Raw genomic sequence first — 26,821 nt, 5'->3', positions numbered from 1 at the left:
CTAGACCCCTTATAAAAAGAGTTGTGATTAAGAGCAATGAACAATTTGACACTGGTATTGATAATGTCATATTGTAATTTTTGAATTTACCGGGTGGTAGTAAATACAACAAGAGGCTGGGCCACATCGCTCACCTGAGCTCATTAGCTAGGAAGAAGCAGTAATCAGTTCAATATTGAAGGGGGGGGGGCAAGCTTTAATTTAAACTACCTCAGGTTGCCTCACTAATCATGGCTTTGTTGTTCTTAAACAGAATTTTAAAGATCTTTTCCTATGTTTTTCACCGTCATGGTAGCTCATTCTGTAGAGCTCTCGCTCCGTGATCGGAAGGTAAGGGGTTTGAGCCCCGGCCGCGACTGACCTAATTCTATAAAAAAATAGGTAGCAACTGTTCCTTCGCCAAGCGCTCAACACTTTGAAGTGAAAGTTGCGGGTCCTTCAGATGAGACCTTAATGACCGAGGCCCATGTCACGGCAGGCGTAGGTACGATAAAGATCCCCCACTGCTCAATGACCCTGAGTGCCGAGTAAAGATCTAAATTTAAAGCCCTTCAGCGGTATATGGTGACGTCTCTTTACGAGTGAAAAATTCTTGTACGTAAAACAACATACAATCAATCAATCCTATGTTTTCCTATGTAAAACTCTGATCTCTCATTGTGGTCCAACACTACCCAAGCTAAATTTGAACAAATTTGAATCTACACTATCAAAGTATGCTTCTGTAATAATATGACTAATCATGGCTTTGCTGTTCTTGAGCAGATTTTTTCAAGAAGATTCCTATATTTTTTCTTATGCAAAACTTAATTGACCCTCTGTTGTGCCCCCATGATTTGAACAAACTTGATTCTACAATACCTAAGGTTGCTTCTATATAAATATGACTAATAATGGCTTAGTGGTTCTTGATAAGAAGATTTTAAAGATATTTCCTATGTAAAAGTATTTTAGAGTAGAAAAGCATTTATCAAGAGAAAGTTTCAAAAATGTAATTTACTAAGCAGTAATTAATTAACAAAGATTGCATTGAAGTCTAAGGGGACAAGCGATTTTTCTTTTAAAAATAAATATTCAAATAAAAAGAATATTAATAAATACTGTGGTGGAAAGATGCATAAAACAGTAGAAAAAGAATGACAATTGAACACTATTTTTTTTTTTACCAGATAATTTTTTTTTTTGAATTTTTCAAATAAAAACAGAGGGAGATAACCCTTACCAAAATTTAAGGTCATAAATTAGGACACATCCCACCCTTACATGCTAGTAGTAATAAATGGAAATTATGTCTAAATATACTGAGTGTTAAACACCTACATATCTGTCATGTATTCAATTTCATTGAATCTGTTGCTATTAGAGATGGAATACCTTAACTTCATTATTGCTGATTCAGCATCCAACTTCTTCAGCTAGCTTCTAAATGCCTGACTTTCCCAAAGCTTTGGCTTATATACACTTTGGTTTGGCTAGGCCATTCCAAGGGTTGCCAGGTCATTCCATTATTTCAGGTTTTCAATGCATTTTACTCGAATGCCCCTTAACCATTACACCTATGTTTGTTTGTTTGTTTGCATGTTGTTTAACGTCCCTCTCGAGAATTTTTCACTCATATTGAGACGCCACCACTTGCCGGTGGAGAGCTGCAAATTTTGTCCTATACTCGGCACTTACGGCCATTGAGCAGTGAGGGATCTTTTTCGTACCAGCATCTACTGCGACACGGGACCTCGGTTTATATGGTCTCATCCGAAGGACTGGTCTCCAAGTACCACAGTGGGATTCGAACCCGCGACGTAAGGATCAACTCCTTACTCCGCGACTCTAGAGCAGACGCTCTAACCACTGCGCCACGCGGGCGACTATTACACCTATGTATTCCTATGTAAAACTCTGACCCATTGTTGTGGCCTCGCCCTATCCGTGGGGATCTTGATTTGAACAAACTTGAATCTACACTACTTGATGATATTTATATATTAATATGACTAATAATGGCTTAACTGTTCTTGAGAAGAAGATTTTTAAAGATATTTCCAATATATCCCTATGGTGAACTTTGTAATATTGTAATTTTTGTATTTACTTCCATCCGGTAAATTCAAAAATTACAATACGACAGTACTATAATTCAATCACTAGTGAACTCTTGTTTGCAGGATAAAAAATAAATTAATGGCAAAATTCTCATTTTTATTGAATAAAGGGGTGTAAAATATAGGCTGGAATCGAGAGTTAGTGTGCGTAGTTCTTTGCCATACTCTCCCCATGGCCTTCTTTTAAAACTTAATGATGAACTAGTGATATTGTATGTTCGAGTACATATCAGGGTGTTGTGAATTCTCAGATGCAGGTCTCTGGAACTAGGCAAGTAATTTTATTCAGTGATAAAACTCTGAAAGTAAATGGGGGACCATTTGATGTCAAAAATGACTGGGCATTAATATTGTTTCTTCTAGAACACATGAGTTTTCCAAAAAGAAAAAAATCGGGTATTTAAGGCGAGACATTTTCTCGCATGATTCCGAGGACATCAAATCAACATTTAACCAACGAATTAGAGACAATGTTCAGCAATATCCCTCCTCCTCTCCCTCCGACCAACGTTTAATATATGTCAATTTTTGTAACATTGATATTTGTAATTTTAATGTGTACCATGGCATTGAATATAGTAAACCCATGTTTTGTTAGAAAGTTCCTTCTCAAAGTTGCTATTTTTGTAACCATGGCAACACTGTTCATTGAAATAAAAATTCTAAAATATTGAATTTTGTATCTTAGTGTTCTTTACGTGTACCAAATTTTATTGAAGTCAGGCAAAAACTGTAGGAGGGAAAGCGATTTGAAAATTGCTGAATATAGTATACCTGTGTTTTGTTAGGAAGTCCCGTTCTCAAAATTGCTATTTTGTTACCATGGCAACACTGTTAATTGAAATAAAAAAAAAAACTAAAATAATGAATTGTGTATCTTAGTACACTATTAAAGTGTACCAAATTTTATTGAAGTCAGGTAAGAACTGTAGGAGGGAAAGCGATTTGTAAATTGCTTATAATTACGACAATCAGACAGCTGTAAAGCCAAAGTCTTACGGACGAAAGACATTGTGTGATTGTATAAACTCTTTCTATCAAATAAAATTGACCAGTATAACTAAAAACTAATTGTTTGTATGCTTTGTTTGAATAGTATCATTAAATCCTCTGTTATGGAAACATTATTTGTAAATTTGTTTGTATTTCTATTATGTAAAAGGGGAAAAACACATATTTTGGCAATAATGGGACTCATTCGTTGCCATGGCAACCACGACGTCATTTTACTCTGCATAATTAAATACTTTAAGATTTTACCTTTCAGAAAATGTATAGGTTGCTTTATGTAAAAGTGACTAGAAAATGTTAAAATTTCAATTTGAAATTTTTAGGCAGTTTTGCAGAAAAAATGCAAAATCTCTGGTAGTTACATGTAAAGGGTTAAAGAACTTTATGTTAACATAAACACACTATTAGAACGTCCATCTACCTATCAGTTAAAAAATCAATAGAAAACATTTTTGAAATTAGAATTAGATTTTTTCAGCCTGTAATGTCTTTATTTCGTTTAATTCAATAAATTTTGTGAAAATAATTGCCTTTAAAATGTAAATAAGTTTGATTTTACTGTGCTGCACGAAATATTGCGCAACAAAACCAGAGTTGCCCCCCCCTCCCCCCCTAAATTAGACATTCGGAATGTGAAAGCCCATTAACCAGCCTTTTAGATGTAAGTACAAAGGTTACAGTTCTTCAAGGTTGGACAAACTCTAAAGTCAAGATCATGACGTTAAAACTTCTTGTACCCAATGAAAGGTCTTGTCATAAAAAACAAACCACTTGTGAAATATGAAATCTTAAATACCAACTATTCCAAAGTTGCGGCCAAGTCAAAGTTAGTTAAAAATATTTCAAACTTCAAAGTCAAGGTCAAGGCCAAGAATGCTGCTACCCGAAGGACGCATTCATAAGGCATAAACATCTGCAATATGAAAGTCCAAAAACCAACTGATTAAAAGTTAGGGGCAGGGCTCAAGGTTTTTTTGACAAACAGATTAACAAACAGACAATTAGAATGGACTGACATGCCGAAAACTATATGCCCCCTCATCTCCGATTATGGTGGTATAATATGTTGACTTAAAATTCAGGCTCATCAAAAACTAAATGAAATCAAGTAAAATTAGCAATCATACAACACCACATGAAAACAATCTATAACTAGTTCTTTTCATACTGATGCTGCATCAGAAACTTAAGTTCATATTAGACATTATTGTGAAAATCCAAAATACAAATATGAATATTTATATTCGGTGTATCTTATTTTTCTTCCTTGAAATCTATTCAAAATCTTAAACATCCGACCTCCTAAGAGCATATGCTAAATAATGCAACGATTAAAAAAGGAACTACATACATTTAAATATACATGATGAACACCATAATGGGATTTTTTTTTTTTTTTTTTTTTTTTTTTTTTTTTTTTTGCTCAATTTATCTTAATAAATTGTTGTAAAAATATTTTACAATTATTGCTGTTTTTGAGGTTAATATGAAGATTTAGCTACTTGATGAATAAAACATTATGCTTTGAAGATGGCTTAATCATTTTATTGACTAAATAAACTACAATTAATTGTTTTTTGTATGATTTATTGATAAAATCTCACCAAGCAAACTATGATATATAACAAAAAACAATAAAAAAAAAAAAAAACATGATTACAATAAACATAATCAGTTGTTTTTGTTTGTATTTTCTCATTCTATTTCAAAGAAAAAAAATATATCAGGTATGTAACATCAAAGTGGAGGGAAAGGGGGATTAAAAACGTGAAAAAATCTTCGACCAATAAGAAGAGAGAAGAAATTCTCCAAACTCCAAAATCTTATTAATAAGTAGTGGGGGGGGGGGGGGGGGGGGCTTGGGTACATAAACATAACAGGGATTTTACTATGAATTAAGGGGAGGGGGCAACACGCATTTCAGAAAGCATTTTCATACGAATATAGAAATTATTTTTCAAGAACAGAAGTGGATAGGGCAGGCCCATTGCCTGCTGAACTACTATTGCCTGAGTGTTAGGTTTACCTTAGTGGAGTCGAATGAAATACTAAATTAAACATTTATTTTTAGAAAAAAAATGTGGGAAAGGCAGGCCCCCTGCCCCAAACCAATCCAGTACTTCGTTCCTGAATGTGTTTCTGAGCGGAAGATGGGTGCAGTTAAAAATGGTTTCATAGCCAATTGTATCAATTTAGAAATTTTCAATTTATTTTTAGTCCAATGTGGAAAAAAAAAATTCTTGTATTCAGCTGGACAGTCACATCCACGTGAACGTACGTAGTATTTTCTCTACAGTGTTTGATTTTAGTCAATCAAAAAGCTACGAATTATTCAATCATATAATGAAAGGAATTATCTAAATTTGTAAGCACGGCCAGCGCCTGTTATAAGTACGACCGACGACATCCAAAAATTAAATAATTTACTCCTTCACGGTACGATCTTCTCAATAACAGTTACATAAATGTAACCAAATATAAGTCTTAAAGTTCTCAATGTGATGGGTTTACTTATGGTAAATTTTTTTGCCATGAGATGCCAAGTCCAGAGCAAAGATACTCATACACTCTGGCAGTCATAAATAGGGATGACAGCACACTTACTTCTTATAACTTTTTAATATAAACAGGGAAGTCCGCACACTTATATGTGCCTAAGCAGATTTTCAAAGTAAACCTATAGGGAATAGATGCTGTGAACATTTGTAACATTCTTAATCATAAAAAAAAATCATTCTTGCATCCAACCATATTTCAAGTTGAAATCTAGCTTCACCCTGCATTTCCTACAGATATTCCCAAATTGTATCCAAAGTTTTCAATGATTAACAGTCCCTATAGATTTTGAACATCTGAAACAAAATCCACTTGGGTGCCCTTGGTCTTTTTCTTCTTTCAATTACAGTCCTACTGGACACGTCATTATCTGTGATGTTAATATAGTTGAAATGAAGCACTAAAGCAGTCATCATAAAGGTCCTAAATACAAGGAGCTCTTTTCCTTCAACTGGTGTCAGACCGTCTTTTGTACTATGCATTCTGCCGAAGATTATGCCAGACGTGGGGTTAAGTATGAAAGGGAAGTCCTAAACACTTACACTTTGTCAGAAATGGATGAAATGTTGAAGAAATATATTAAAGAACCGTGTGAGAAAGAACTAAATGGGAGGCGATTAAAGAATTAGAAACACTAAATGAACAATATGTAATGGTTTCAGTAGACAAGCCTTGTACCAATATCGTCTTTATAAGGCTCATTATTATAACTGTATTTAAGAAGAGCTTGGTTTTAAGTCTAGGTCTGGAAATCCAACTCCTCAAAATTACATTTCAGAATTTTTTTAAATACTTATGTATTCCAGTCATCCAAGGTGAGTTCGATCTACCCTATAGTACTAGTGCACCTATACTGGATTCTTCAACTTCCAAAAAATCCTTACAAAGAAGGATACACTGTAGCTAGGATACAGCAATTGCTCTACCAAGCCCCTATCTTTACACCTTACAAAATTACTATTTACTGTAAAGGAGAAACTTCAGACGTACTGTGCTACAGCATATTCTAGAAGTAAAGTATATTAGATTTGGACTCACAAAACGAGTGCGTAACGCGTTTTATTATTTACAAACTAAGGCAAAATACTAATTGTACTCCAAGCTGGCCAATCTTTATAATAAATTGTAAAAATGACACAATAATTATAATTGTATAATTCTAATTAGAAACATATTTAATGAAATATTTATTTTGGTATATATGTAATACAAAAAGGGTCAAAGGCTCCTGAAAATTTAAAACAGCCCCCCGCTTTTAGTACTCCATAATAACAAGAATTGTTTGTAAATTTTGACATTTTAAGATGCTTCCAGTAAAAAGCAGACTGTAGAAAATTTCATGATTCTTGCATATATTGTATATCATATATTTTTTTTCTTTTCTCACGTGCACATTACTTTGCATCTACAATGAAGACCTAGTGTAGGGTGCACATGAGAAACAATCAAGGCGTTTCTCTTGCAGTTATACTCAATAAAACCAGTCAGACCCCCTATCCCCACCCCGAAGAAAATGCCTCTTTGTCTATTAAAATCTCACAGAATATTGTCGCATAATTTGTATATTCAAAAGCTATATTGTACCACTGAAAACTGTAGGTATCTATAGTGATAACTTTGATACTTTAATTTACTATAGTTATCACTATGACGCTACAGTGATAACTAAGAAAACTTTGAATTACTATTGTGATCACCATGAAAACTTTCATTTACTATGGTGATAACTTTGAAAACTTTGAGTTACTAACCACAGTGATAGCTACGAGACTATAATGATAACTATGAAAACTTTGACTTGCTAGAGGGATCAATATAACACTCTTGTAATAACCCTTAAAACTTTTATTTACTATAGTGATAAATTTCAAAACTTTGATTTACTATAGTGTTAAATTTGAAACTTTGATTTACTATAGTGATAAATTTGAAACTTTGATTTACATAATAGTTAACTATAGTAAACTTAAGCATTTTTTTTTAGGGAAAAAGAAAAGATTTCCCTTTGATAAATTGTTCATAGTTTAATATTATGTAAACATATAAATTATTGTAAAGTAATTACCAGTCTTTGATCTAGTAAATGGGCATCCAGTTTGATAATTGCACTCCATCTCACTACAGGCACATACAGACTGACAATCTTGTCCATAGTAAGGAGCACTACACATCATTTTACAATGCTTGCCAATATAACCGATACCACATCCTAAAAGATGATTAACAAAGAAGCAAAAAATAATAATATAAATAATACTAATGAAATAAATAAATACATTTCAATATAAATACTCAGCGAAAAAATGAAATAAAAATAAGAATAGGCGCTATTAAAAATTATTTACTTTGGCACTTTCCCGTTGTGGTGTTTAGTCCATATCCGTCACAACAATGTACTTCAGAACTGTAATCATTATAGAAGATGCTTATTTTATATATATATATATTTATATATATATATATATATATATATATATATATATATATATACTAGACAAGTATATGATATATATACTATATGACACCTAAAGTTAGAAAGAAAATATTACAACAAAAACTACATATACATTTTATATACCATTTTAACCAGCAGATATTCAAATTTATTACTTTTTCGCCAGAAGTATCCTACATACTCCATTTCAGTTTCTATGGCAACGATTTCCTAAAATTTTATACGCAAAGTGATTTCCCTACCATTGCCCTAAGTTAGTTAAAATCGATACTTGCGTTCAGGAATTTTTTACCACTGCTTTGTACGTTTCACAGAATTCTTGACAGAGTTCTTGTTTTATATCTAGCTTTTTAGACCTCCACAAAGTCATTTTTTTTTAATTTTAAAAATGCTTTTAAATAAATGTGTCATTTCAGAACTACTGGTATGTGCTAACGTCCACTGTTTTCGCTCTTCCTTTCAATTAAGCTTGCAAACTTCAACCAACTCTGAATGTCAGTTGGCTTTAAATGCTGCAATGCTGAAATCTTGATTGCAGACACACTCAATTCAAATCGAAGATTTCTAAGTACACTTGAGTTGTCACAATCCTAGTTTTCCCTAAACTCAGATCCAACTGGCTGTCTTGAGGTTTTCTCAATGATTGACTGCACTTTGACAATGTTCTCTTTTCTTCTTAATTTTTTTTTTCGGGAGGGGGGGTGGGGTAGCAGGATTTAATTTCTTTCAACTTTACATTATGTGTTGTTCAAACTTCTTAATTATCCTTAATAAATGAAAATTAAACAGTGTTTTCTGGTCTGGATGTTTTTCTTTATCACACCCTTTATATTATTTAGGATACCGTGCTTATGATAACAGTTTACAAATTCAAATTTGTGTTGCTAGTTGTACTCCATTTTGAGAACAACAGAAATTATGTCATGACTGATTACATCATCAGTGACAGTGACTTCATGGTATATGTAATATAATTTTCCTAATATTTTTGCATTATCATAATTTTAGATAAATATGATTTTCTATGGTATTTTGGAATTTTTGGTATCATGCTTGATATTCAGATAAAGCTGATTTGGATGTGTGACATATATTATGAAACACCCTATACATTAATCTGGAAATGTATTTGCTAAAATAAAATATGGGAAGGGAGAAATTTTAAAGCAACTAAAGAATAATATTATGATGAAATATTTATAATTATCACTTACCCTAATGTGCAATCTTTGCCTATTTCACTAAGAACAAAAACATTAAACAAAAACACAACATTGATTAACGTAATTATCAACATATTTGATATTCACCCAAAACTTCTTCGGAAACAATCACTTCATATATATATATATATATATATATATATATATATATATATATATATATATATATATATATATATATATATATATATATAATTTCCCACGTGAAAAAGTGAAGTAAGAAACGAAATCAGCTCAACGTTCATTGAATGGTTTCCGGATAATTATTCAATATTGCATAATTTAGGTAATTATTTGATAATTTTATTCCAATGATTTATTGAATGTTGTAAGAAAGACACTCATAGAAATTCATTAATTTAAAAGTTTTTCAAATCTTTTGCCATTTTTTGAAGCAGTTCACCAAAGACGTTGAACATTTTCTAAGATACACTCCCAATTACATGTATCCTTTAGTTTCATTTCAGCATCTCAAGAAATAGGTAAGCTGAAACCATTTTTTGAAAACAATTGTGAGGATAAGTAAAGGTTGCACAAAAGCAAGTTAAGTCGAAAAAATGGATAATTATCACAGCTCATTTTTTTGTTTTGTTTATAGCTTAAATTTCCAGTGTGAGAAGTGTTCATTCATAACTTCATTTAAAACATCACCAGATGCAATGAATATTTTCAAATTAACAACTTTTGTTGGCACTCCCTTGTCACAGAACAGAGGAGGCTCATAAGTAGCCAGAGCCTGTCGTAACACAGCTCCGGTTTTAAAGATCTTGATTGAAAGACATGCAACTCGCATTTCAGGAGCTCAAGACTGAGGAATTGCTACTTATGTTTTATCGACGTCAGTTTTTGGCCGCCTGCATGGAAGAAAACTCTCGATCATTCGACAAATGAATTCTGCCGTGTGAGCTCAATATATTTCAACATAATAAACAGATAAATCAAAGCTTGTAAATAAGCAACATCAACAGGCAACCTTCTCATGACCTGTGGGAATTGTAATCAAGAAAGGATAATGAGAAGCTCTATGCAATTTATTTATAAAATAGCCATCACATGTCCTAAAATTTTACAAAATTTGATCAAATACGTCATTTTTTGATATACGTTGCTGAAACTAACTAAATAACAATGTGACTTCATTCAAATGGTCAATAAAAAAAAGGGCGAAGGTTCACATAAGGATTTTTTTTTGTTTCGTGTGGGTTATTGGTGTGTAAATCGTAAGCCTACGTGCAATTTTTCGTTGCCCTATATCGTTATATTTTTTATAACGCCTCGGTGGCTTCATTGTGACGTCAAATTATCGCGAGTTTCTCTGTGTATATTTCTATGCGTGAGTATACAAGATTGACTGATTGGTTGTATGTTGTTTTACGTCCCGTTCGAGAATTCTTCACTCATATAGAGACTTCACCATATACCGCTGAAGGGCTTCAAATTTAGACCTTTACTCGGCACTCAAGGCCATTGAGCAGTGAGGGTCCTTTATCGTGCCAACGCCTATGACACGGGGCCTCGGTTTTTAAAGTTTCATCCGAAGGACCTGCAACTTTCACTTCAAAGTGCCGAGCGCTAGGCGAAGAAACACTGCTACCTATTTTTTTTTTTTTTTTTTTTATCAATTTCGGTCAGTCGCGGCCTTGATTCGAATACACGACCTTCCGATCACAGAGCGAGCGCTCTACTGACGGAGCTACCGTGACGGTAAGTACTATACAAGAATATAGCATTCAAATCAACGCAGTACAATTAAGGTGCGTTAATCCGGATGGCGATTCTTTTAGTACTTTATTAATACTTTATTTATAGCGTACACATGTAATTATGGTTATGAGCTATATATTGAGGACTATTATACTTTTTGCTAATCAAGTTTTGTTTTCTAACTGTCTCGTCTAAGGCCACAACCTCAGTGTATTTTTTAATTATTATCTCGGAATAGAATATATCATTTGTTCATGTAAGGATGACTCTGTATACTAAAGAAAGACACCTGCATGTGTACCTTTGTCTGTATAAGAGTTAATTCAGGTTAAGTTTTTTCCCCTTAAATTCTTCTGTGAAATCCATTTGTGCCAGTTTATTTGATAATTATGCAATCTACTTTACATTAAATATACGTGTAATGATAGTCATATGTCTGGTCATATTTTTGTCTAATGAACTGTTTATTATTTTACACTCGGTAGTGTAAGCAGTGTACAATGCACAATATTTGGATAGGTTTACAACTGTCAGATGAGATTTTTTGTGCATCAGGGTTTATCATATCTAACATTGACTAATTTCTATGAAATATACGTACACATATGCTAAAGTATGAATTACATTTACATCTATTAAATATAATCGTCTTTTTTTTCTTAAAAAATCAGTCAGTATACGCCGCTAAGCAGGCCACCTGTATAAATTTCTTGATCAGCGGTTGTTCCATCAATGAAACATATAATGATGTACAACAATACAATATTCAACATACCTAATCATATTTTATAAATATACAGATGTTCATTTAAACAGTAAAATGTCTTTCTTTGGTAGTTCGTACAGGAATTAAAGGTTCAAGGTATTCTCTATAATTGAGAAGTTGATGGCTCGTTTTAATACTCCCCCTCAACTTCTCTAAGAAAGGCCTAATAAAAGCAGTTCAAAAATTGACTATATGAAGAACCAAACCGGACCCCACTTTGATCGATGTTTTAGGTCTCATGCGATATCATAGACGTAGTCTGGATGCACAGGTATCATTTTGCCATAGAAGTGCGAATAAAATACCAAATCTGCTGACTTAAAACACGTTTTTAATGATAGAACACTTTCTTGCGATATCTGTGTTGCCGGATTCGTTTATTCATTCAAAACTACTTTTGAACCCGGGTTGACCCTAAAAAACTTGCTGACTGTATGATTTTGTTCAAATATGCTCATATGTCATTGCATGACTGAATTCTTCTTATCAAGGCTTCTGGTGTTGCAGAGCATAGTCATGCAGAGATTTGGTAAAGGGAAAGTCCCAGGGGCTAGACTATTTTATTTGTTTTCCTTCTTCCCTCCCAAAGTTTAAGTCCGAGCGGCAGGGGGTTTGGTTATTTCCAAACCACGAGTAAAGGGCTCCAAAATTAAATCAATTCTTTCATAAAATAGGTTTTTTTAGCAACTATACAGTTTGAAAATCAGAAGCGCGTAAGTTTAACAGTTAAACGTGCACTGGTAAAAGCTAATATGAATTTATGACAAATAGTATGCGTGTATGGTATGGGAATAGGGTACCATTTTTAATATAGTTTTCGTTCCTGTCCGTACGTCTGTCTGTGTTTGTCAGTTTGTCAGTAAAAATTTTAACCTTGCCCATAACTTTTGATTGGTTAGAATCGTCTATCTCATAATTCACATGAAATATATGGAGATAACGAACAGTATTCAAGCTCAAAAGTCCATTAAACAATACAAAATAGGAGCAGAGCAAACACGGACCTCCAAAACATCAGAGGTGGGATCAGGTGCCATGGAGGAGTGAGCATCCCCTGCCGACCGGTCACACCCGCCGTGTGCTCCTTGTCATCATCGGGAAATAACGGGGAAATCCGTCGACAATTCAATGTGTAAATAATGGCCTAACAATTAGTATGGAAAAAGTCAGTCAGCATTTGACTTAATGATAAATTGTATTTGCTGACAAGGTCATTGTATTGACCATAGAACTTACGAAATGATGACTTTAAACGATACTGCTGATATTCTTGTTTGATCAACTTATTTGTCAATAATTTACCTCGTTTTAGAAATTGTACATACGTAGACCATGCTCTTGCGTATCGAATCAACTGGGAGATATAAACCCCGTATGCAAGTGATGAAGGTATATTGCTGCAGAAGTAAGGGAAATTGGCGATTGAAAAGTTAAAGTCATCACGTTTATCTTAAAGCTTGGTTGTTAGATTACCATTAACGTCTTTTTCAAGTAAAATATCCAAATATGATACAGATGTGTCAGACTCTGTGGTATCTTTTATCTCAAGCTCACTGGGATATATCGTATCGACATAAGAATGGAAATAACCATTGTTAATTGACAATACGTCGTCGATATATCTAAATGTCGAGTTGAAGGTCACAGCAAGTGTTTTCTTCTTTTCATGTATAAGTTTTTGGACAAATTCTGCTTCATGTGAATACAAAAAAAAGTCTGCTTATAACGGGGCGCAATTGGTACCCATGAGAATTCCAATAGATTGTTGGAAGACCTGGTCTCCAAAAACCACATAGATATTGTCAATCAGAAACTCAAGCATCTTTTTAATGTCAACTTCAGAGTACTTGTGTGTACAATCAGAATGTTTTTTAACAAAATAATTTTGCAAATGACCAATGACAAGGTAAGTAAATTTACGAGTTCCATTTTTATTGAAAAAGCAGCTGTCAATGATATCAAAAAGCCTGGACTTTAATTTATCGTGGGGAATGATTGTGTATAAAGTTGAGAAGACGTAAGTTTTTAAGCTGTTGATTTTGGTAAAATCTTGTGCTTTCAAATTTTCCACAAGTTCCTTGGACTTTTTAAGTATCCACATCTGATTCACACCACTTCTCGAATATATTGTTGCACAGTACTCTTGAAGTTTCTCCTTCACTACTGTTAACATCTTAGTGAGGAGTAAAGAAAGAGGCTTGGTTGAACATTTACTGGAACCCGCTATGTATCTTTGCTTGTAAAGATTTTATGAAGTTTCGGAATCCAATATACATATGGTAATTCAAATTCATTTTGGTTGTTTGGAATATTAAAAATATTCAAAACTGACAAATGAATTTGAAGAATTTCTTCCTTAGAAAAGGAACTATGAGAATAAGTTCGATTATCACTTGTAGAATTAAATCCAATTTCCTTTAAAATACATTTAATATAATGAGCCTTACAAACAAAGACAATGTTGTTACCTGCTTTGTCAGCAGGGACCAGTACTTACTGTTCATGTAATCTATCTAATTCTTTTTTCACTTCTGGATTATTGAATACAGAAGGATAGATGGTTCTCATATTGCCCCTATGGCCCATCGCCTGGCGTAATCCTCTACAGAATCCATAATATTTATGAAATTTTGACGCCAGTTGAAGGATCGGGGTTCCCTATATTTAGGACCTTTTAAAATTAGTGATCTAAGGTCCACATGTGACAACATATTTGATATTTCGGTATCAACATATTTGATCTCTTGACCTTGAAGTTTGACCCACTTTTGCAAAATTTTACCAAACTTTATTCTTGACCATAAATTTTGAATAGTTGGTGCTAGGGATTTCATGCTTAACATCCGTATTCCTTGTGATAAGACCTTTCACTGGGTAAAAATATTTTTCTTTTGACCCTGTCTTTGGAGTTTGACGTACTTTTGAAAAACTTTAACCTTGGTAATACCTTTTGAACAGATGGTACTTGGGCTTTCATAAATCACATAAAAATGCATTTTTTGTGGCAAGACCTTCCTTTGGGTATGAACAATTCTCACTCTTTGACATTGACCTAGGAGTTTGACTTGCATTTTAGAACCTTTAACTTTTGCTATAAGCTGCAATGACGGGGGCATCAGTGTTTCATTACACATCCTGTTTCTTATAGAAAATGAGGAACACGTCCACTTGCGTTTAGCTAAATGTTAAGCAGGTTAAAAAGTTGAATGCATTTGATTTACACAATATACTTCGAACAGGAAACCCTTTGAATTAATGGGCCTTCGGAATGATGACCCTTTAGAATAGCAGTTGTGTGACCAAATAGGCACCTTGCAATGCAGACACGTAATATTAGGGGGAGCCTGAATCCCCCCCCCCCCAGACACACACACACAAACATACAATCTTTCCCTTACATAACGTTTTATTGCTAAAAATGTTGATTGAAGTTGCTGTTGCCCCTCCCCAAAATATAATTGTAATGTATTAATAAAGTTTGAAATTTGTTTGTGGAAAAAGTTGGAAATGTCAACCCCACACCAACCCCCAGCCCCTCCAAGTAGGATTTTCATTTTTATGCCCCCGGATCAAAAGATCCCGGGGGTAATTCGTTTTTGTCCTGTCTGTCTGTTTGTCCGTTTGTCTGTTTGTCTGTTTGTCTGTCTGTCTGTTGTCAACTTTAACCTTGCCCATAACTTTTGATTGGTTGGAGCTATAACTTTCATATTTCACGTCTATTCCTAGTGACAAGACCTTTCTTTGGGTACCATCATATTTGACCTTTTGACCTTGACCTTTGAGTTTGACCCACTTTTGCAAAATTTTATTAGACTTTAACCTTGGCCATAACTTCTGAACAGTTGGTGCTTGGGGTTTCAAACTTCACATGTGTATTTTATGTGACAAGGATTTCCTTTGGATACCAACGACTTTGACCTTTTTACCTTTACATCTGAGTTTGACCTACTTTTGAAAAACTTTAACCTAGGCCATAACTTTTGAACAGTTGGTGCTTGAGGTTTCAAACTTCACATGTGTATTCCTTGTGACAAGACCTTCCTCTGGAATTTAACCTCTTTGACCCTTTGACCTTGACCTAGGAGTTTGACCTACTTTTGAAAAACTTTAACCTTGACCATTTTTGGTTAACCTCCGCTCCCCCCCCCCCATCAGTGTTTCACAAACACATCTTGTGTAAAAATAATTTTCCTTTTTTCAGTAGGTCGTGATTTTTTTTTTTTTTTTTTTTTTTGGTTAACCCCCGCTCCCCCTCCCCCAAATTTCTTATTTGTCAGACAATATCAAATTTGGTCAAATAGATAATTATCCTACTGCCTTGACAAATATCTAATTTGTCGGAACGAATATTTAAATTGTTCGAACAAATATCTAATTTGTCGCAACGGATATCTAAATTGTTCGAACAAATATCTAATTTGTCGGAACGAATATCTAAATTGTTCGAACAAATATCTAATTTGCCCAAGCAAAGAACAAGGTACGGTTTCAATACAAATCTGGCCCTGTATTTCTCTATAATTTTGAAGTGATGTAAGAAATTAAAATCCACCTTTTCTGAATTATTGAAATTCCATGCTGTAAAAATATAAAAATTGTTTTTCCAATATGACCTCTTAAATGTTAATTGTGACGTCATGAACTTGTGCATTTTCCCGTATTTCCTCTAAAGTTGCAGAAGACATCAATTTTCAGTGGCATTTTCTTTCAGAAAACATACAGCGCATGCATCGCCCACAAAGATTTTGAGATATGCAATTTTTCAAAGTATTTTACATAATATATCTAAAAATTGAAGTGGGCGAGGGCTGCGGACATTATTTTCTAAAGGAAAATAAGCACAGAAATGAGTCATTTTGAGGCTTTTCTGCATAAAACTAAGAAATGTACCATTTTAATGAGGTCATATTTCCAGAATGGTCCTCCTTCATGCCATATACTTTAATGATTTATCACATTCATCTACTCAACTCACGTTATAGCCAATTTAATAACTTTTTAAGAACATTAAATTTTTAGGGCACATTAAAGCCCAAACCGTACCTTCTTCTTTCTAATTTGTCCAAATAAATATCTAATTTGTTCAAACAAATATCTAATTCGTCCAAAAGAATATCTAATTCGTCCAAAAGAATTAATATCTGAGTCGTCCAAAAGAATATCTAATTCATCCAAAGGAATACCTAATTCGTCCGAAAAAATGTCTAACTCTTCCGAGTGAATAAATATTTTTTGACCTTGCCATCCAGCCGCCCCATACATATGAAACAAGTTGTAAAATCTATTCAGAACAAATCATAAGGAGAAGTTACTGTAGCATTTCATAAAAAAGAAATTTGAAGATAATTTTTCTCTAAGTAACAATTTGCCCTATTCAGGTAAAAACTCACCAATCATTGACAAACCTCGCTTGAAATCTGTTCATCTTATTTATTTATTCATTAGCGTACTCATTATCCGAATCTATTCTTTTATACATATATCCTTATTTCTTTGTGAAAAAAAACATCATTTACTATAGTTTTGTATATGGATTGTTAAATTAAGTTCGGGTTTTCTATGATGCAAAGATTTAACTGCGTGGACCCTATTCCATTGAGTTTCATCTTCTATTGAATGAAATACATTTAGTAGGAAACAAACCGCATGTACATATATACATGCATGTAGTGGCCTCATCACTAAGTTGCACATGCCTGAAATAGTTCAAATTTCTTTTAAATCTAAAATTCATATATAGAACTTAAAATTGATATAATTAATCGTACTACTTTTAGAAATGCATTGTATTCAGTACGTAGCTCGTTTTCAGGAATATTTTTTTTTTTCTATTATTGATCGAAATATTTGTCCATATAAACGTACATTAAATATACTTAATACTGGATGCATTTATCTATATTACTATTTACTAAATGACATCGCAACATTTGATACATGTATACAGCAATCCAAATAGCTTCTTACAGGCCTGTAGCAGTTTTTAAAAGTGAAGGGGGGGGGTCTGAAAAAAATCCCGCGTGACACACGTCGATCTGTGCTAGCTGCATGTGTATTTTTCCAATGAAAGAATCTTCCGTACAAGTCCAAAACAAGTCCCAGCCGTTAAAGGTTACCGACGATAGCCCGATTTTATTTTAAATTAAAAAAAGAAAACTATAGATATATCAGGGAAAGAATTCAAAATTAATTGCGTGCTATTAAACTACTATCACTCAAACTAGGCAGAAAATTGTAAAAATGTAAACGATGGTTAACCTCTGTCACCTATCAGAGTAACCATTGAACTCGTCCAAAGATGCATTGGCGGCTGATGTAAAACTAACATGAGATTCCTGAGCAAAGGAAAAGCGAAATCTCTGTATAGAAACTGTTGTGGCTGCGGAGCATCACAAATTATTCCTTTGTTATAAAATAGAATCCGACATTTAACATTATTCTCGGGGGGGGGGGGGGCTGACATTCGTTACAAGGGGGAAAAAAGCTTTTCTTTAGGGGGTATGACCGTAAATGAGCTTAGATTGCACACTAAATACTCCATCCTCGGGTCCTACAAATCTAGCATTATATGTAATCTTTAACTGAGATGTTTCTCTTTCAAGGAATACAACACTGGTAAAAACTGAACAATAAAACCTGAAGACGATCAAAACATTTTACATATGGGGTATTTGTGATAAATGGATGTCCCCATTTAAAGCTTAATGCTACATACAGTAAACAATAGATACCTTAATCAAGACGTTGCTTCTTTCATTCGTTGTTACAGATTTAGTACGAGACCACAAATTTAAATTTTAATTTAAAAAATTTACATGTTTCAAGATGGAACAAATCTTTTTTGTAATACGTATTTATTTAAAACCCAGAACTTTTTTTTTTAAGAAACACAGACCTCTATGTATGGTCCACGTATTGCGGTCCTTTTTGAAGGACAGCAACTTGTTAAAACTTTAACCTTATACCTTTCAGAATAAATATATGGGTTACTCTATAAAAATGTGACTAGAAAACTTCCAAATATTTATCTGAATTTATTTCCTCAGTTTTGCAGAAAAATTGAAAATCTCTAGGGATACGGGTTAATCTATAAAAATGTTGTCACCAATACCTGTCATTGTATGACAGTCACTTGGTACATGTACTTGAACATTGCTTCCTTGTCAACGACATTTTTTATTATTGAAACGTGTTCTACGGAATTTGTTAGAAGTTTCTTTATGACTTAGTTTTATGGTTAGTGTTATGTAACATGCAACAATTTCGTGTATCACAAACTGATAAAGAATTAAAAGTGTCAACAGAAGGATATCCCAGATTTAAAATGTTCTGTACACGTTTATAAAAAAAAATGTCAGATCGATAAAACTCTCAGTGGAGGTGAAAATCAGTGGCTTTTTATTTCTTGGGTTTTTTTTCCGCTATCTTAAAATGTTTCGATATATTCTTTATCAAACAGAAATATAAAAGCAATCGCAGTAATATGGGTACATATTTTGTTTTACTTTTATTGACTGTATTTCAGCTACATGTAGAAATATATCAGGGAAAGAATTCAAAATTAATTGCGTGCTATTAAACTACTATCACTCAAACTAGGCAGAAAATCGTAGAAAATGTAAACTATGGTTAACCTCTGTCACCTTTCAGAGTAACCATTGAACTCGTCCAATGATGCATTGGCGGCTGATGTAAAACTAACATGAGATTCCTAAGCAAAGGAAAAGCGAAATCTCTGTATAGAAACTGTTGTGGCTGCGGAGCATCACACATTATTCCTTTGTTATAAAATAGAATCCGACACTTAACATTATTTTCGGGGGGGTGGGGGGGGGTGGGGGGGTGGGGGGGGCTGACATTCGTTACAAGGGGAAAAAAAGCTTTTCTTTAGGGGGTATGACCGTAAATGAGCTTAGATTGAACACTAAATACTCCATCTTCGGGTCCTACAAATCTAGCATTATATGTAATCTTTAACTGAGATGTTTCTCTTTCAAGGAATACAACACTGGTAAAAACTGAACAATAAAACCTGAAGACGATCAAAACAGCTTACATGTGGGGTATTTGTGATAAATGGATGTCCCCATTTAAAGCTTAATGCTACATACAGTAAACAATAGATACCTTAATCAAGACGTTGCTTCTTTCATTCGTTGTTACAGATTTAGTATGAGACCACAAATTTAAATTCTAATTTAAAAAATTGACATGTTTCAAGATGGAACAAATCTTTTTTGTAATACGTATTTATTTAAAACCCAGATTTTTTTTTTTAAGAAACACAGACCTCTATGTATGGTCCACGTATTGCGGTCCTTTTTGAAGGACAGCAACTTGTTAAAACTTTAACCTCATACCTTTCAGAATGAATATATGGGTTACTCTATAAAAATGTGACTAGAAAACTTCCAAATATTTGTCTGCATTTATTTCCTCAGTTTTGCAGAAAAATTGAAAATCTCTAGGGATACGGGTTAATCTATAAAAATGTTGTCACCAATACCTGTCATTGTATGACAGTCACTAGGTACATGTACTTGAACATTGCTTCCTTGTCAACGACATTTTTTATTATTGAAACGTGTTCTACGGAATTTGTTAGAAGTTTTCTTTATGACTTAGTTTTATGGTTAGTGTTATGTAACATGCAACCATTTTGTGCATCACACACTGATAAAGAATTAAAAGTGTCAACAGAAGGATATCCCAGATTTAAAATGTTCTGTACACGTTTATAAAAAAAATGTCAGATCGATAAAACTCTCAGTGGAGGTGAAGATCAGTGGCCTTTTATTTCTTGGGGTTTTTTCCGCTATCTTAAAATGTTTCGATATATTCTTTATCAAACAGAAATATAAAAGCAATCGCAGTAATATGGGTACATATTTTGTTTTACTTTTATTGACTGTATTTCAGCTACATGTAGAAATTTGGGCCATTCAGTATGTACAGATGCATGTAAGTATTTTGTTTTTAGAATATACATGTATACCATATTCTTCTGAATAAAAAAGAAAAAAAACCCATTAAATCCTACCATTTTAATGATAGTTTCACATTTACAGGGAATACAAGCATGTACGGAATCGTTGGATACAGTTCGGCTTGTTGACTCTTGTCCAACCGATGAAAAGTCATGGAAGGATGCTGAATTTTTAAAAGGATGTGGAAAAGTTCAACAAGATTGTGTATCTTCGAAGCGCTTTCTCTATCATTGTATTCTAAATGACATGATGAATGCAACGATCGAAGTGTGCGCTCCCATTCGGACGATGTTTGGTAAAAGTTCAAATCTATTAAAAATATTTTTTTTCGGAGTTTATATTTGAGAAAAAAAATAGTGGTCAAATGGGAAAAAAATGCAGTAGACACAGGAAAATGTATGTTCGTCACGTCCTTTTGACATTTTTGCTAAAATAAATTTATTCTTTTTTCAAAAAAAAAAAAAAAAAAAAAAAAAAAAAAATTCTGTTAGCAGTGGAGACAGGCAGACAAATTCAACTATTGCATTATTATATCATATTCATCATAATTGAACAATCTTAATTTCTATTTTCTAGTAATATTTTTGATAAAGATCATATAATTGAATTTATGAATAAAAATTCTATAAAGTCTATAATAAAGTTTAAATCGGAAGATGAAGATTTGACAACAAGTGTATAGCGCTTTTATTGTTAGGACCAGATCCGTATAGGAAGCATTTTCAGTTTGGGGGACCCGAATTAGCGCAAAAATTATTTGACAAGCCAAAAAAAAAAATAATAATAACTAGAAACTCATTGCGAGCAATGAGAGGTCTTCCGTCCGATTCTGAAAATAAAAACAAAAATTCACGCTGAAAAAGTGATAAAAGAAATTCAGCGTGAAAATCCAAGAAAGCTAACCATTAACCATTCACTTTTGTGCATCACTTCCTGTCACGACCGGAAGTAACGGTGATACAAGATTTTCTCACGATTCAAATAAACTGATGACAGACTATCAGACCTGAAAGTTTTAGACTTCAGTCGTTTACTGTTGCCGAGCAATATTGTGAGAACAAATTCTAATTTTGACCGGAAGTGAATTCTATAAAAATCTCTGCAAACTTTTTCAATCAAAAAGATGAAAACATACATAAAACTCCTTGAAGACTCTCTATTCACCCTGTAAATCCCAGAGAAAAATATTGAAAAACAAAAATTGCAAATTTAACATTTTTGAATTCACTTCCGTTTGCGACCGGAAGTAAGAACGACGAAAAATAATGGTTAATCACCATATCTACATTTGATGCTCTATCACCTCAGCAAGTTTCATATTCATATCTTTAGCCATTCTCTGATGATACTGTTTACTTTCTTTTATTCTTTATGTATTCAACTTTTTATTTCATGTAATTCCATATACAGGCATGTCCATGTAATCTTTTTCTGCACTTCTATATACTTCTGCATCAGACCATTTGTCTACTACGAAAGGTTGTTCACGGTACATTATTTCGCGCGAAACGTCACGGGTAAATATTCGCGCATTTCCTTTTGAATGTATTTTCTATTGAATGGTGATAGCTTCAATGAAATTTCAAAATGTTCTTATAACCTGAATATCGAGCTTGAGAAAGTATATTTATCATATTGTACTTATTATATATCGTATGGATAAGTAACACTAAAGCAGTGATTTAGGTAAGATTTTGTACAAGTTTTATTTTCCTGTTTACCCCCCAAGTGGACTATCCCTATTAGTTACACATTCATGAAAAGACTGGAATGTTTCGCCCAAAAACATGTCTCGTCCTGCGACGGTCAAGGAATCTGATACCATTTATGTTCAATAACAACATCTTTTAGAAAAAAAAAATATTTATATTAACTTCATTAAACAATCTTTATTTTTGTCTTTTCTGTTCATTTAATATGACACAAGCCTGCATGGGGAAAAACTATGGCCACGTAATAATTACTATATATTGATTGCTTTAGTCAGGCAAGTTTCTTGAAAGGCTATTACTTATAACCATGGTTTAGGATCAGTTTTTCCGTGGTGTAAAACAAAAGGTTGTAGTTATCGTATTTCTACTTGTAGTCATGTCGTTTTTCTACTTTGAGATACAGACAAGAACAATTAAAGTAGACGTTTGAGGAAACCCCGGATTAAAACTCTAGTTCGAAACAGAATTGCAACGTAATTGTGATGTGACAATCCAACAATTCCTTCACATTTCTTTGATCCTTATGGTACTTTCATTCAAACAAACGCTCGGCTGACTCCGTAAATTCCGACCTACTTATCGGAGTTTACAGAGATAGCCGCCATTTTGGACCCGCTTCAAATTTAGAAATGCGAATATCTAGAGTTTGGATTGATCAATTCTAAAATAAATTATATATTAAGCATTTTCAGAAGAGCCTCTATTAACCTTATTAAAATGAAAGAAAAATATAGAAAAACAAAAAAGTTTAAAAATTCGACTTTTTTAAATTCGCATCCGGTAACGACCGGAAGTACTGACGACGCACAAAAAGGTGATTCCCCTCATCTAGAAGACATAACCTATCATCTCTAACAAGTCTCCAGTTCATATCTTAAACCATTTTTGAAAAAAGGGGGGACAAAATCTCATTTTAAAATCAGAAAACTGTCAATAACTTGGCACCGGAAGCGAGTTTACCAAATTTTCCTTCTGATGAACAAAGTCCATTTGACGACGCATAATTCCTGAAAGTCTCATTTAAAACCACTGAACAGTTTTTGAGAAATCGCCTGCACAAAATTTTAGGGAAAAAAAAGAAGAAGAAGAAGACGAAGAAGAAGAAACAGTAGAATCACTATAAGGTCTTCCGTGAAGACGGAAGACCTTAACAAGGTCGTCAGGCGTTTTAATGATGAGGCACAAGCATAAGGTAACATTATACAAGCATTGGCAATATTGATTATGATAGCCCCGAAAAGATATTGCCTGACGCAATCAATAAATAGCATTATAAGCTTTTAACAACTCACTGGAAATAAACAATTTGTATCCCTGAAACATCTACTGACAGCATGCATTCTAGTTGTCGTAAAAATGGAATGACCGTCTATATTTTTCGGAAGAGGCAATATCAATTAGTGCCTGTTTCTCTACATAAAGAGAATAAAGAGGCTATTCTTTACTAAATAGAACAAAAATTTCTATACTATACTTTATGTCGGTAATATTATTGGGGGTGGCAGGAGAGGCAAGGCGAGTATTAATTTCCTTTGTTAATAAAGTTTTCAGAAATAAATGACAAAAAGTTCAGAAAAAGAAAATGGGTCAATACATGCATCTATTGAATTTTTCTTTGTTGTAGCCTTTCTTATATTTCCAGTGGCTAAGAAACTGAAATTTTCCTCCTAGGATACTTTAAGATATATGTGTTTAGTTTAATCTACTTTTCAGCGCCTTTGGTTTAAATATATTATTATCCTTCAGAATTATACAGTTAATCTGATTGGTTTAAAGCATGTCACGTGCAGGGAGACAATCCGTGATGTCTCCCTCACGCGCAGGGTGATAACTGTGCTGTCTCACTTCAGATGACAATGAAATAAAGCAAGCGCGCATGCAGGGTGACAAGTGTGTTGTCTCCCTTTAGATTAAAAGAAAATGTCGTAAGCGAGATAACTTCTATAATATTATTTATGGAATGAATTAAATAGCTACCCAAATTATATTATATTACCTGGGTTGGGAAGTTTACGCTTTAAAAACCGCGAAGCATAAATTCTAACCCAGGTTCTACAAGACAGTATAATTAGGGTAGCTACTAAATTTATTCCTTATAATTTAATTTTCTATGATCAAATGTAAAAAAAAAAAAAAAAAAAAAAAAAAAAAAAAAGTTTTCCTTTCAAAAAGGTTTCCAAATTCTACAAATTTTAAATGTAACGTCAAGCGGATTGATATGTTTTTAATTGTAACGTCGGCAATATAGGTTTTACGATATAAACATTTTTTTTATTATCCAATCAAATGACGAGTTACTACAAGAATTTAATTTTGTAATTGGTATATATGCGGGATCAGTAAAAAATAAATTCCATCTGTGACGTCAAAGTTGTCTGTTGACTTCTTTGAAAGCAATGGGTAGGACAACACAAGAGTTTTGACTGATATTTTCTACTCCATCTTATTAAAGAGCTAAAGCCACGAACCATCATATTTGGCACTGTGTTTTTCACAAAAATAAAGTTTCGGTTCAAGAAGAGTACTATACGTCAAATGTTAGAGGACAACATTCCTCTTTTCCATACATAACTCATTTCGTTATATAATGCGCCATTAAACACGTGCGAAGGTTGGAAAATGCGACGATTTCATAAAAACGTTAAAAAAATGCCGTTTTTTCGACAGATTTTCCCAAAGTTAGATGTGGCCACAGCCAAGAACAACTTTTATACTTCCCATAGATATAGATATTGCCGATGCAAATCTTCATGTTTATTATCGTTGTTGTTCGTGGCTGTGGCCAATATGAAATTTTATTTTATAATTAAATTTTGATGGATCAAATAATCACTAATTTGTGGATCAATCGTTTACATTCAATAAAGGTAATAATAAAAAATTATAAATTTCACAAAATTTGCTAGAAAATCAGTCTATTGTTCATTTAAAACGCTAAATGTGAAAAAGAGTCAACTATATACATGTTCTGAAATAATTATCTGGAAAAACTTAGTGGTTTTTACTATGGCTAGGTCATTATATATGATGTTACTAGTAATACGTCAGTTGTGACGTCATAAAGGCTGTAAATTATTTTGGATGTTACTAAAAAGTGTTTTTTTAATTTAAACGCTCTCGAATATAATGAAATTAAGATACTGTCCCTATTTTCATGTATATGATTTAATTAAACACAACTGGATGATACCATCAAATTATAAGTTATCAGAAATTCCCTCCAAGGTGATTTTCATTACTACACCTACCCCCTCCCAGAAATAATTCAAAAATACTGTTGTTCATTGCCGTAGGAACCGGGAGGGGGGGGGCACGGGGAGCCGTGCCCCCCCCCCCCCCCCCCAATAATTTTGCCGATATATAGATTACTATAGTAAACATAGATACCATATGCTTGTGCCCCCTCAATAAAAACATCTGATGACCTTTTTTTTTTCTTTTTTTTTTTGCTTCTCAGGAAAGTTTTGGTAGTGCCCCTCAACTGTCAACTGAAAATGTATGGCTAAGCCCCCCCCCCCCCAACTGAATTTGCTTCCTACGGGCCTGTTGTTAACAGTGTTAACAGGCATGACTTAAATTGAAAACAAATTAATAGAGAATGTAGCAAGGATACCACGCTTTTTAAAACAAGCGAAATAATAATGATATAGGTTGCTGTCCAAAGTGAAAATTAAAAAAAAAAAAATGAAAAAAAGGAATGAAAAAAAAATACGCATTAAGATAATCATCTAATTTCAGCACTGAAATCCACATTTTTTATGTACATGCAGAAGAATCATCTCAATGGATTTACAAAAGTTAGTTACATGTATATCGATGGCTTATAAATACATGCTGATACAAAATAATGTATAGTTATAGTATAGCCTACAGTTATGTGTGCACCGATATCGGCTATCGTCAAAACACTTGCGCTTGACGAACCCGCGCCCGTGATCTACAACAAAAGAACATACCGGTATATTTTTAATATGTCTGTAATTATTAAAATCGAAGTGAGGATATTGATGCATGTATACATATAACATATATCTGATCTTGTCATCATTTGTGAAACATAATTCTATTATACCCCAAGTGAGAAAAATTGCATTAAATGCATGTCGTATTCTTAGAAATCAGTATAAAACGTTCATGCATTTTTGTACTGTGCTCCAAATATTTCATTGCAACTAACATAATTTAATTAAGTAAAGTTATGCTTCAGTCAGTGGAAGGGTAGTGATTATAAATCTATTTAGACAAAACATAAATTAAATAATAAGTATGATACATATAATTTACCCTATAGTTTTAATCTGTCATCAT

The 26,821-nt window shown here is 33.3% G+C and overlaps 1 protein-coding gene across 1 annotated transcript in view; it reads left to right on the top strand.

The window, feature by feature from the left end:
• Positions 1-288: 288 nt before the first annotated feature.
• LOC133176241 (uncharacterized) overlaps positions 289-26,821 on the top strand; it is a 41,560-nt gene continuing 15,027 nt past the window's right edge. Inside the window, exons 1-3 of the mRNA XM_061311393.1 lie at positions 289-330; positions 20,734-20,775; positions 20,883-21,096. Of these exons, the coding sequence (XP_061167377.1) occupies positions 289-330; positions 20,734-20,775; positions 20,883-21,096 (298 nt within the window). The remainder of the gene's footprint in view (positions 331-20,733; positions 20,776-20,882; positions 21,097-26,821) is intronic.

The sequence above is a fragment of the Saccostrea echinata genome, unplaced genomic scaffold (assembly GCF_033153115.1).
Source record: "Saccostrea echinata isolate AGI-Se365-2 ecotype Australia unplaced genomic scaffold, CSIRO_AGI_Sech_v1 ptg000072l, whole genome shotgun sequence".
Taxonomy (NCBI): domain Eukaryota; kingdom Metazoa; phylum Mollusca; class Bivalvia; order Ostreida; family Ostreidae; genus Saccostrea; species Saccostrea echinata.
The sequence above is the reverse complement of the archived record's forward strand: the minus strand, read 5'-3'. Positions and strand labels throughout refer to the sequence as shown.